The sequence below is a fragment of the Petaurus breviceps genome, unplaced genomic scaffold (assembly GCF_028583685.1).
Source record: "Petaurus breviceps papuanus isolate PSGF00001 unplaced genomic scaffold, PetGlider_PUasm1.0 90696, whole genome shotgun sequence".
NCBI classification, from domain to species: Eukaryota; Metazoa; Chordata; class Mammalia; order Diprotodontia; family Petauridae; genus Petaurus; species Petaurus breviceps.
In genome coordinates, this window is record NW_027187314.1 from 10,216,432 (window position 1) to 10,229,941 (window position 13,510).

At 38.3% G+C, this 13,510-nt stretch overlaps 1 protein-coding gene across 4 annotated transcripts in view; it reads right to left on the bottom strand.

The window, feature by feature from the left end:
- Positions 1-455: 455 nt before the first annotated feature.
- TAB3 (TGF-beta activated kinase 1 (MAP3K7) binding protein 3) overlaps positions 456-13,510 on the bottom strand; it is a 109,243-nt gene continuing 96,188 nt past the window's right edge. For 3 of the 4 annotated variants that reach the window (XM_069065660.1, XM_069065658.1, XM_069065661.1), the window contains one exon: positions 456-4,699. In XM_069065660.1, the coding sequence (XP_068921761.1) occupies positions 4,551-4,699 (149 nt within the window). In that variant the 3' untranslated portion in view covers positions 456-4,550. The remainder of the gene's footprint in view (positions 4,700-13,510) is intronic. The other variant, XM_069065659.1, reaches the window with a different exon arrangement.

A 13,510-nucleotide genomic window follows, 5' to 3' on the forward strand; every position in this document is an offset into this window, starting at 1 on the left:
ATAAACATGTTCAACTACCCCCAAACAAAGCCTAGTAAAAGCAGGCTAAAGACTGATCTAGGGAAGGTGAGTGTAGCTCCATGGTTTTTTAAGAGTTAATTATAAATACTGAATTATCTTTTAAGACAACAGCGAAAATCTTCATCCTTTTACATATTACACAACAAAGGTTAAAGAGCTTCATAGAAATACAAACAATACTAGGCTCTGATTCACATAAACTTTCCAGTGGCATGCAAATCTATTTTTATATGTTTATTAGATTTTTAAAAAATAGCAATGAACTTAAAATATACTGACAGTTGTGTTGATTTTTTTCTTTTGCAATTAAGAAGTATAACAGAAGAATATATTAGTGGGTTAGAGGACTCTTCAGAATAAAGATATAGATTCTAAAGCTAAAAATAATTTGCATTTAGTCATATTCAACTCCACACAGAAAGAGATACAGAATGTAGTGTTTTCTTAGTTTATTAATTTATTCTGCAGGAATCTGCGAATCTCCGAATATGTACTGGTTGGAGGTACGATGCATGCATAGCCTTTTAATGCCTTTGTACAATTTCATCTCAAAATAATTTCATTCACAGCGTACACAGAAATCTAAAATAGAGACCATATTTACAAGATTTATTAAGCTCTTGCTTTTTTAATGAAAAAAAATTGTGATCAATCCGGTTACAATAGGGAAATATGGATTAGGTACATTATTGATATCATAATAAATAAAAATTTAGAAATGCTCAGCCTTTAAAAAAAAACTTTCCATGGCTTTGAAGAATCAAAATTAACCAATGTCATAATCCCATTGACTTTTGAAGGCTCAAGTCATGCAAAAGTCTACGTGTATTAAATATTTGAGGATGTAAATAATACTGAAAATGTACCTCTGGTGAATGTGGAAAATGCCATCAAAATTAAACATAGGAAAATACTGTTTAATCTTTCCATAAGATACAGTAGTGATGCAACAGTCAGTGCCCAATTATTCCGGTTTTGCAAGTACACTTTTTACTTCTGGTTTTCTGCAGGTGTGTGTGTGTGTGTGTGTGTGTGTGTGTGTGTGTGTGACAATCATTGTGGCATGAAGTCATTTCATTAACACTGGTAAAACTAAAATAACTGAAACTTTAACTAGGAAAAGACATTTTCACATTCGAGGGTGTACCACTGACTTTTTTTAAAGATCAATTTTTCTACACATTTAAACATAATTTTTACCTTTTTGCTTTCCTCATTCATATTCATTTTAAAAGGAATTTGTGATTTTCTTTCAAAATCCTATATATAACTATTGCCACAGAAAGACTGGATATGAGATCCAAATAACTGTGGCATATAAAGCAATTAACAAAGTTTACTGAGACACTGATTTCTTTTTTATCATAATCAAAAAGTACTAAGATTGAGACCAGCTCTTTAAAAATATTACACTGCTCATCACACTTACCATTTTGTGGGAAAATACACAAACATAATAGCACCACTCCTCTCTCTACCAACATTCATCTGTTGCTCTAAGACTACTGTTTTACAAATGCATTTTCTTCAGCTTTCTTTATCAACCAGCCCTTCCTCAGCCCTCTAACTCTTCCACCAAACAGAGCTAAAAATATCAATCCAATGCATTTTAGGGTGCTTGGAAGGACTTTGGCTCCTCTATTCTCAATTAAAATTTTAGAGAACTATTCCATAATTTAAGATAGTTAAATATAACTTTAAAAAAAAGTTTATCAGTAAAGTGAAATAATGTCATAAAAGTGTGTTCTACTGTGTACATTACCATCTGTATCAACCTAGTAGCAAATTAACAGAAATGCTGCTATTAGAAACCAAAAATACACTGATCAAAACAGCATCAGCATATTATCTCCCAGGCTGGACTGGAGTTCATGTAATTTTCAATTATATGCCATTGTCTATCTATGCCATTATCACTAGATTCTAACTTTCAAAGGCATTGCCCACTTCTTAAATTTTGGTGACTTTAATGCTTAAATTGGACACAGGCACACATTCTTTATACACTAAATAAGTATATCTAGTCTATCAGTGGCAAAGTTTCACTTTTTAAAAAAATAATGACAATCTAAACTGGTATGTCTCTTGCACAGTCAGAAAATTAGCATACACAAAATCTCCTTAAAATTAACCTCTGACTATTTCTTTTATATCCACTCTAAGTAACTATCCAAGGACATCTTTTTTTTTTTTTTCATTTCCCCTGGCAGGTGAAACCTATGATTGATTAGAAATACCACCAAGTACCAGAAACCATGCATCTACAGTATGGTAACAACTTATTTACTCTGATGCATTTCATGCAGAATTTTCTAAAAGCCAGTTTTACAGGGTCTTAATAAAATATCAAAATATTTTCAAACATGCTATTTCCATTCTCAGCTGAATAAGTGGGTTGCTGCCCCTCTAGAATGCCAGCATATGTTATTGGTAAGTTTTTAGCTGGAGTGACACCAAGCAGTATTTTCCCCCTAAGATACTATTTTTAAAAAGGGCTGACCATCAACAAACAGATGTGAAACCATAGGAAGGCAAAGGCATTGGTGTACAGAAACAACAGGACTGGTACACGACTGCTGAAACACAAGATTAACAGATACCAGTGTTACAGAACTTTCTGAAAAAGTGTTGTCAATAATGTGTTTTTCTCACCACTATTTCTACAGTTTTGCCATAGTTGTGGTAGAGATGTTTTTAATCTGTGTGATTCCACAATTACACACTAAAATGTTTATTCTGTAAGACAAACTGATGTGTTTCAGGTATTCTTCCACATACGAGAAAAACCCCAGTGAGGTTGTGAAGGAGTATGAAATCATTAGAATTCTGACAGGCTTTGATTAGATCATTGATAGAAAACTATTAAAAGCAGTGATGTTTTTGGCTTTGTTATATTTATTAGTGCAGCTTGCTTTTCAAGGTCTGCCAGAGATCATTTTCTAGTAAGAGTAGTACAACTGGTGTCTCTTTAGTAATGGCAGACCTGCTAACTTTACTGCTGTCTTCATTCATCAATATAAGGAAAGATTGCAGAATCCTATTCTGAGCAAAGTAGGAAAATGGCATCAGTGGAAGAGAAAAATATTTGTCCTTTAAATTATACTAATGAAGTGGAATAATAAAATCCCTTATACCTAATCTTCCATCGGTGGTGATATCTTAGTCCATCATGATCTTTACCTTACATTCATTTACCCACACTCCAAAGTTGTAGTTTCATAAACATGGAGTGCTTTAATATAGCTATTTAGATTACATGAATGATTAATATTACCTATGAACAAAGAATATCAATTCCATAGCTATAACTAGCTGGATTTGGTTTGAAAATCCTCTGAATTCATCATTCTACTAATAATATTTCCTGACCAGCCCTTTGTCCCTTTATTTCCCCAAAATGCAATGGACAACTTTACAAGATTAGCCAAGTGCAATTTCCAACACGCTGGTTTATTAACAATGTGCAAATAAACCTTTATAGCTAATATTGATTATATTTCAGCTAAATCAGGATTGTGGCACAAAGTACTGTCTGTGCTGTAAACATCATGAATTCTTCACAAAATTGGAAGCTGAGAAAAGGCCTAAGTTACAGGGTGCCAACACTTCTCATACATAACCACAGCTGAGCTTAAGTATTCCAAATGGAATCTGGAACTGGTCTGCATTTGGCATCCATTCACTGTACTATTAGCAAAGCACAGTCTGATGAGTGTCACATAAAAAAGCAGACTTTATGGGGACTTGTTAGCTGTAAAAACACAACAGCCTTATAAAAGCATGCAGTAACTTTTTTTTTATCCATTATGTGGCATAATTAGGTCTCTGTTAGTTACCAGTGTTGATACAGCTTAATGAATGCTGTACAAGCAAAAGGGATTTTATCACCTCTGATTGTACCTTCAGTAAAATAAGGCTCATGCCTATGTCCTGACATTTGTGTGTGTATGTGTGCATGTGTGTGTAGAGATTGAAATTACCCCTGAAAAAAAGCAGCAATTACAAACACCCTCTGATTACTCTGCACATAAAATAATCTGGTTGCCTTTTCCTGACTTCTTTTTCAGCAGGATACAATCTTGGCAGAGCAGGGAAGCGTTCTTTTCCAGCACGCTGTGATCAGGTGAGTCTGCGCTAGCATGCCACAGTTTGTCTGGATAACTGTAACAGTTTGCACTGTGACTCAAAGTTCTAAGTTTAAGAAATAAGGGCCACTGAGCAGTAAATATAGCCATAGGGATTAAACAGGAGTAGCTCTTGGCTTTCCTGTATACATTCTTTGAGGAGTGAATCCTTTCCTGGTTTCAAGTATCCCTTCAACATAGCACACAATGTGGTTAAGAAAGAAAAACATCCCCCTCATTTTTTTCTTTAGTATGGTAGACAAGTGGATACTACTTCAAATCTCCTTCCCCTTGGGAAATTGGAAAGGAAAACACTGGTCAGATGATCTGAAGGAGTCGCCAGGTTTCCTTTTCCTCTGTGGGTGCTCAGAATTTCACTCTCAGACTCATCAGTCTCTCCTTGATTCAAGTGTACCGCGGCATCTCACACTGCTCACAGCGATTTAATGCTGGGTGATTCAGAAACGTACAACTCTCACAATTCCATGGAGCCCCCTCAAAGTCTTCATCTTGTGGCTGGGTCCTGGGAGTCTGTTTGGAGCTGTTTGGATGTTCTGGGGAAGAAAAGGCAAGAGAACAGACCTTTTCACAGTTACAGTAAACACTACTAATGCTGGGAGCAATGCACATATGGAACCAGAGGGCAATGACGTGGTAGGTTTTTGGGGAGGAAAACAGTAAGCAAAGAATTTGTACACACCTATTTTCACTTTTCAAAAGCCAGTTTTACCCCCTCATTACGATATAGAAATGAACAATATGTGCTGTTAGCTAAACAATTATGTTTCAAGTTCTCCCTAACATTAAATTTTGCCCATATTTTACTATCTTTGCTAATTTGATGGAGATGAACTGATACTTCAGATATCTTTAATAGTTAGCTGAGAATACTGATCAAAGTGGGAGAAATAATGGAACAAACATCCCACAGCATCTCTAATTATAAAAAATTTCCTTTTTAAAAGTATCTATCCTCAGGTACAATTTATTTTCCCACACTAATTTTTTTCATCAACTCTGAACTTCAATAAAACACAGAGTTGATTCCACATTATTAAACATCTGACTTCCATGCTGACTGCGTAGTTTGATGCACATAAATTCTGCATGTGTCAAAGTCCAAGTAAGGCTTGTCTTCCACTAAGACTACAAAATCCTTAAGTAAAGGCAGGTACACAGGTTTTCCTAGAGCCTTTGCAGAACCTAGCACAGTAGCAGGTTCATAAGAGAAGTGTGACGTTACAGACGGAAGAGACCTGGATCAGGATTAAGAGAGGAGGAACCTTGCTCTAGCTCTGTAAATTAATAGTGATGCGACCTGGGTTACATCACATCTCCCTGGAGCTGCAGCTTCCTAAGATATAAAATGAAGATAATACTGATTAAACAATCTTTCTCACAAATTTCTTTAGCTCAACTGAAAAAGGATCTCTGATCTAGAGTGAGAGAAGGGTACTCAGAAGCCATCAAGTCTAATCCCCTTATTTCACAGATGCAGAAACTCTAGGGCCCAGGGTAGACAAGCAACTTGCCTGGAGAGCTAGTGATCATCAGAAGTAGCATTTGAACCCAGGTGTCCGAAAAGAACAATGTTCTGTTCAGAAGAATCTATTTCATAGTCTACACTTTTCCCACTGCCTTACACTAAAATGTACAATGAAAACACTCTGTAGATGGCAAAGCACTATTATATGTTACATTTACAGAATTACTGTGGTAGGTGATCAATAAGTCTCTACATTAGTGATTTATAATAACTGAGTTTCCATTTGCATATATTGTTAAAAGTGGGGAGAAAGCTAGAGGCCCACAAATAATAAGCATTCCACAATTGGGGGATAGGGTCAGGAAATGTCACCCTCTGTAAAAGAATCTTTAAAAAAGTTATTGGCATATTCTGTTTTGACATAATCATTCCAACATATTCACATACAAACTCACTACATTTCAGTACATTTCCTGAAAAGCAAACTGGCCTTTATAAAAAATGATTAGAATGGCTAGTATATGTCCCTCTCCACTTTTGTCATTTCCCTTTTTTTCAGAAGATTGTGGGCTACATCAGTAATTTAGTACTGATGTTGTCCATTTGTTTTATTTGCATCGCATTTTGTTGTGTTTCCATGTTGTCATCATGTGTCATGTTTTCAAGCTTCATGAACCCTACAGCTCTTCACACAAATCCTTTCAAGTTTCTCTGAATTCTTCCTATTCGTTGTTCCTCATGGTGCAACAGTATTTCAATTTACGTCTATCTACAATTTGGGAAATCAATTAACAAATTGTACACAGATGTATAATGAATGCTTTTCCAAGAGTTTTGTTAGAAATCGTGCTGCAATGAGTATTTTTAACATATAGTCTCATCTTACAATCAAGTGAGTATGAATGATGTAGCACTGTTTATTCTTTCACTTCAAATTATTTTTCTGAATGGCTGGACCAGTTCCTACCCTCTTCAGCAGGGAATTAATATCCCTGACTTTTCATTGTCCTTTTAATACTTACTTTTTCCATCTTTTATAACCTATGCCAGTTTGATGGGGATGCATTCTTGGAAACTTACAAAGATGCATACACAATGGATAAGTCATCTGTAGCAAAGCCTGGCACTCAACTTTTGACAAACTTTTTAATATACAATAAAATATAACTTTCTTTGATTATCCCCCCTCAGCCCTGATCATTCCATAGATAAACTGTAAAATTGAAACCTGTACAGCTAAGGACCAGACCCTGGACTGCAATATATCTCTAAGGTATAGACAACTGGAAAGATTCAATCTGATAGCCAGCTCAAATTGCAACAGAAAATACCAAAAGCATCATTCTATGTTCTTTGCCTCCTGACAATGAAATGACCCTGGTACATGCCCTTATCACCTCATGCCTTAATTACCAAAATAGCCTTCTAGTTAGTCTCTATACCTCAAGCCTATCCTTACTTCAGTGCAACCTCCATTTAGACTGTCAAAGTGCTTTTTAAATTTTTTTAAATCTTTGTTTTTTTTATTGTTTAGTTTTAGTTTTCAACCTTCATTTCCATAAGATTTTGAGTTATAAATTTTTTTCCCATCTTTCCCCTAGCCCCTACCACAAAACAGCGATTCTACTGAATGCTCCTTCCCCCAATCTGCCCTCTCATATCCTCCCCCATTTACCCTCATAGGGCAAGATGAATTTCTATATCCCAGTGTCTGTATATCTTATTTCCCAGTTGCATGTAAAAAAAGTAATATATTTATTTTTTTAACATTTGATTTTAAAACTTTGATTTCCAGATTCTTTCCCTTCTTCCCTCATCACCCACCCCTACTGGAAAGAAAAGCAATTCAATATAGGTTATACATGTGTAGTGACCCAAAATATTTCCATAGTAGATATACTGTGAAAGAAGGACTCTATTTCCCTCCCTCCTATCCTGCCCCCCACTTATTCTATTTTCTACTCTGAACCTGTCCCTTTTCAAAAGTGTTTACTTCCAACTACCCTCCCCTCCCAATCTGCCATCCCATCTATCACTCCCCTCTTATCCCCTTTCCCTCCTACTTTCCTGTAGGGTAAGATACCCAATTGAGTGTGTATGTTATTCCCTCCTTAAGCCAAATTCAATGAGAGTAAGACTGACACATTTCCCTTTCACCTTGCTGCTCTTCCCCTCCATTGTAAGTTTTGTCTTGTCTCTTTTGTATGAGGTAATTTACCCCATTATATCTCTCCCTATCTCTTCTCATGATATTTCGCTCTCACCTCTTCATTTTATTTTTTAGATATCATCCCTTCCTATTCAATTGATCTATGTATTCCATCTATGTGTACATGTACACATATATACACATTCACATATGTATTTATACGCATATATACCCTCCTATGTAAACATATATAAGTATACATATATACGTATATATTCCCATCAACCATCCTCAAACTGAGAAAAGTCTCATGAGTTACAAATATTGTTTTATCATACAGGAATGTAAATAGTTCAATTTTAATAAGTTCCTTATGGTTTCTTTTCCCTGTTTACCTTCTCATGCTTCTCTTGCTCCTTGTATGTGAAAGTCAAATTTTCTACTGAACTGTTTTTTTCATCAAGAATGCTTGAAAGTCCTCTTTCAAATTGAATGACCATATTTTCCCCTGAAACATTATACTCAGTTTTGCTGGGTAGGTGATTCTTGGTTTTAATCTCAGCTCCTTTGACCTCCAGAATATCATATTCCAAGTCCTTCCATCCCTTAATGTAGAATCTGCTAGACCTTGTGTGATCCTGATTGTGTTTCCATAATACTCAAATTGTTTCTTCCTGGCTGCTTGTAATATCTCTCCTTGACCTTGGAACTCTGGAATTTGGCTATAATATTCCTAGGAGTTTTCTTTTGGGGATCTTTTTCAAAAGTGATCAGTTAATTCTTTCAACTTCTATTTTGCCCTCTGGTTCTAAAATATCAGGGCAATTTTGAAAATTTCTTGAAGGATGATTTCTAAGTTCTTTTTTTTTTTTTTTTTGATCATGGCTTTCAGGTAGCCCAATAATTTTTAAATGATCTCTTCTGGATCTGTTTTCCAGGTCAGTGGTTTTTCCAAGGAGATATTTCATATTGCCTTATATTGTTTTTTATTTGTTTGGATCTGTTTTATAGTACCTTGGTTTCTCATAAAATCATTAGCTTCCATTTGCTCCAGTTTAATTTTGAAGGATTTCTTCTCTTCTGTGAGTTTCTGAAATTCCTTTTCCATCTAGCAAATTTGGCTTTTTAAGGCATTCTTCTCCTCCCCATTGGCTTTTTGGGCCTCTTTTGCCTTTTGAGTTAGTCTATATTTTAGGGTATTATTTTTTTCAGACAAGCTGTTGACTCTTTTTTCATGATTTTCTTGCATCGTTCTCATTTCTCTTCCCAATTTTTCCTCCGCTTCTCTTACATAATTTTCAGAATCTTTTTTGAGCTCCTCCATGGCCTGTAACCAGTTCATATTTTTCTTGGAAGCTTTTGGTGCAGGAGTTCTGACTTTGTTGTCCTCCTGCCATTCCATGCTTTGATCCTTTTTGTCCCCCAAAAAGGAATCTAAGGTTTGATTGCTTTGCTTCCTCATGTTGCAGTCTTGATTTTTGAGCTCTTTGCCATGGTATAACTCTGCTTCCAGATAGGAGAGCTTTGTCCCAAAATCCCAAAAAAGGGGTTGTTGTCAGAGGTCTGAGGAGGGTGCCCTCTCTACAGACACCACACTGGCAAACTGGCATTTCTCACCCCAGGACCACTACCCAAGAAAGCGACCCAGATTCAAGCAGGTCAAAGCAAGAGCTATTACCCTCTGAATGGTTGCTTGGTACCCCTTTGATCGTTAAGCCAGGGCCTCCCAAGGCAGCCATGTAGTAGATACTGCAGCCGCCGCCCCTTCATCACCTCTCGCCCCAGGGGCAGGGGCCAGATAACACCTTTCCTTTCTAACAGAGTTCCCCACTGACCTTTTACTTTCTTTCTGGCATTTATGGGTTAAGATATCTGGAAACTGCTACAGCTGCTGTTGATTCACTCTCCTGGAGTCTGCTCTGGCCACTGCTGCCTCCCTCGGGCCAAAACCATGCGGCTCAAGTGGGAATGCACTCACTCGGCTACCACGCTGTGATGAACCCTTTCTGTCGGCCTGCCAGGCTGCCTTCAGCAGGAGATTCGTTTCTCTCTGTCACTGTGGATTCTGTAGCTCTAAAATTTGTTTAGAGTCCTATTTTATACTTACTGGAGGTGTCTATGGGGGGAGGCCACGGAATTTACTGCTTCTACTTCGCCACCTTGGCTCTCCCCTCCCTCCCAAAGTGATTTTTCTAAAAAACAAGTCTGATCACTCCACTATTCAACAAACTGTAGGGGAGGGAGATGGAGCCAAGATGGCAGAATAGAAGCAGGAAAGTGCATGAGCACCTACACCAATGACCTCCAATATCTGTAAAATATGACTCTAAACAAATTCTAGAGCTAAAGTAACAACAAAGTGACAGAGAGTAAGAAATCTCCTGCTGAAGGCAGCCTGGCAGGCCGACAGAAGGGGTCTATTGCAAGAGGCTGGGAGCCAAGCCCAGTTCCGCATGAGGTGTGAGTCCTGACCAGCCCGAGCAGACTTCAGGACAGTGAATCACCAGCAGCGGTGGCAATTTCCAGACTTCTCAACCCATAAACACCAAAGAGAAAGTAAAAGGTCAGTGGGGAAGTCTGTTGGAACCAGACAGAAGAGCATGGTCCAGCCCTACCCCCTGGGGTGGGAGCTGGAGGAGGTGTGGTGACTGCAGCTGCTGTCGCGTGATTGCCTCTGCAGTTCCTGGCCTGGAGATTGTAGGGGGACCAAGGGACCATTCAGAGGGAAATCACTCTTGTTTTGACCTGCTTGGATCTAGGTCTCAGTCCTCTGTGGTGGTCCTGGGGTGAGAAATGCCAGTGTGGCAGAGCTTGTGGTGGCTATGGAGAAGGTGCCCTCCTCATTGCTCTGGCAATTGTGAGAACCCCAGCAATTTCGAACACAGCTCTCTCTCCACTCTGGAAACACAGTTCTACTGTCGCAAAGACTTCAAAAGACAAGTAATTGGCTGGCAAGATGAGAAAGAAGAGGAAGCAAAAACAGACTATAGAATCTTTTTGGGGGAACAAAAAGGATGAAAACATAGAACCAGAAAAAGGCAACAAAGTCAAAACTCCTGCATCAAAAGCTTCCAAGAACAATATAAACGGGTTACAGGCCATGGTGGAGCTCAAGAAGGATTTTGAAAATCAAGTAAGAGAAGTGGAGGAAAAATTGGGAAGAGAAATGAGAATGATACAAAAAAATGACCAAAAGTGATTCAACAGCCTGCTAAAGGAGACACCCCAAAAATACTTAAGAAAATAACACCTTAAAAAATAGAAAATAGGGGCGGCCAGGTAGCACAGCGAGTAAGAGCACTGGCTCCAGTGTTTGAGAAGACATAGAGATCGAATCCCGGGCTCAGACACTTAGCACCCACCCAGAAACACCTGGCCGTGTAACCTTGAGCAAGTTACTTAACCTCAATTGCTTACGGCGGCCAGGTGGCTCAGCGAGTAAGAGCATTCACTCCAGTGTCGGGATGACCTGGATCAAATCCGGGCTCAGATACTCAGCACCACACCCAGAAATAACTGGCCGTGTAACCTTGAGCAAGTTACTTAACCCCAATTGCTTAAAAAAAAAAAAAAACTGAAAATAACTCAGAGAGGTGGAGCCAAGATGGCGACATAAAAACAGGACTTCCCTGTGGCTCCAGCTCCAACCACCTCCAATACATGTGAAAAAATGACTCAAGAAATTTTAGAGCTACAGAACCCACAAAGTGACAGAGAGAAACAAATCTCACGCTGATGGCAGCCCAGAGGCCTGCAGGAAGGGTTGATCGCACAGGGCTGGGAGCCAAGTGCAGTTCCCCGTGAGCCAAGCAGTACCAGTCCCAGGGTGGCCCTGACCAGTGGAAGCCAGAACAGACTTCAGGACAGTGAATCACCAGCAACTGTGGCAGGTTCCAGACTTCTCAACCCATAAACACCAGAAAGAAAGTAAAAGGTCATTGGGAACTCTGCTGAAACTGAGTGGAGAAGAGCATGGTCCAGCCCCTGCCCTGTGGGAGCTCCTGGTCTGCAGATAGTAGGGGGACCAAGCAACCATTCAGAGTGTAAATAACTCTTGCTTTAACCTTCTCAAATCTGGATTGTGGTCTTGGGTGGTAGCCCTGGGGTGTTTGGCCAGTGAGCCAGAGCTTCTGGGGGCTGTAGAAAGTGTGCCCTCCTCATAGCTCTGGCAGCTGTTAAAACCCCAGCAATTTGGGACAGAGCTCTCTTCATTCTGGAAGCAGAGTTCTATCATGGCAAAGAACTCAAAAGGCAAGTAACTGTCTGGCAAGATGAGCAAGCAGAGGAAGCACAATCAGACCACAGAAGCCTTTTTTGGGGATAAAAAGGATCAAAAATAGAAGCAGAAGAAGACAACAAAGTCAAAACTCCTAAAAGCTTTCAAGAAAAATATGAACTGGTTACAGGCCATGGAGGAGCTCATGAAAGATTCGGAAAATCAAGAGAAAAGTTGGGAAGAGAAATGAGAATGATGCAAGAAAAATCACGAAAAGCAAGTCAATTGCCTGCCAAAGGAGACCCAAAAAAATACTGAAGAAAATAACACACACACAAAAAAAAAAACTAACCCAAATTGCAAAAGAGACCCAAAAAAGCCAAAGAAGAGAAGACTCCCTTAAAAAGCCAAATTTGCCATATGAAAAAGGAATTTCAAAAACTCACTGAAGTGAATAACTCCTTCAAAATTCGAATGGAGCAAACAGAAGCTAATAACTTTATGAGAAATCAAAATACTATAACAGATCCAAACAAATGAAAAAACAGAAGGCAATGTGAAATATCTCACTGGAAAAACCACTGATGGAAAAGAGATCCAGAAGAGAACATTTAAAAATTATTGCACTACCTGAAAACCATGATCAAAAAAAGAACCTAGAAATCATCCTTCAAGAAATTCTCAAGGAAACTTTCCCTGATATACTAAAACCAGAGGACAAAATAAAAACTGAAAGAATTCACTGATCACCTCTTGAAAAAGATCCCAAAAAGAAAACTCCTAAGAATATCATAGCCAGATTCCAGAGTTCCCAGGTCAAAGAGAAAATATTACAAGCTGTCAGGAAAAAACAATTTGAGTATTGTGGAAACACAATCAGGATGACACAAAATCTAGCAGCTTCTACATTAAGGAATCAAAGGGCCTTGAATGTGATATTCTGGAGGTCAAAGGAGCCAGGATTAAAACCAAGAATCACAGAACCTATACTGAACTGCTTATCTTTCCAGTAAGGGTGGGTGACAAGGAAGGAAGGGAATGAATCAGGAATTGAAATTTTAAAATCAAATATTCAAATATATATGTATGTGTACACACTATTATTAATACCATCTTACATGTAATTGGGAAATAAGATACAGGCACTGAGGCATAGAGATCCACTGGAAAAGTCGAAAGGGGTATGGGAGAAAATATGGGAGAGAGAAGATTGGAGGAGGGGATATCCTGTGGGACTGCTATTTTGGGGCAGTGGGTAGGGGAAAAATGGGGAGAAAATTTGCAACTCAAAATCTGACGGAAACGAATGATGTAAATCAGAAGTTAATGAAGCATTAAAAAAAATCAATTATATTGAAAAAAAACAAAACGAGAATCACCTACCCAGCAAAACTGAGTATAATGTTTCAGGGGAAAATATGGTCATTCGATGAAATAGAGGAGTTTCAAACATTCTTGTTGAAAAAAAACAGAGTTCAATAGAAAATTTGACTTTCACATACAAGAAGCAAGAG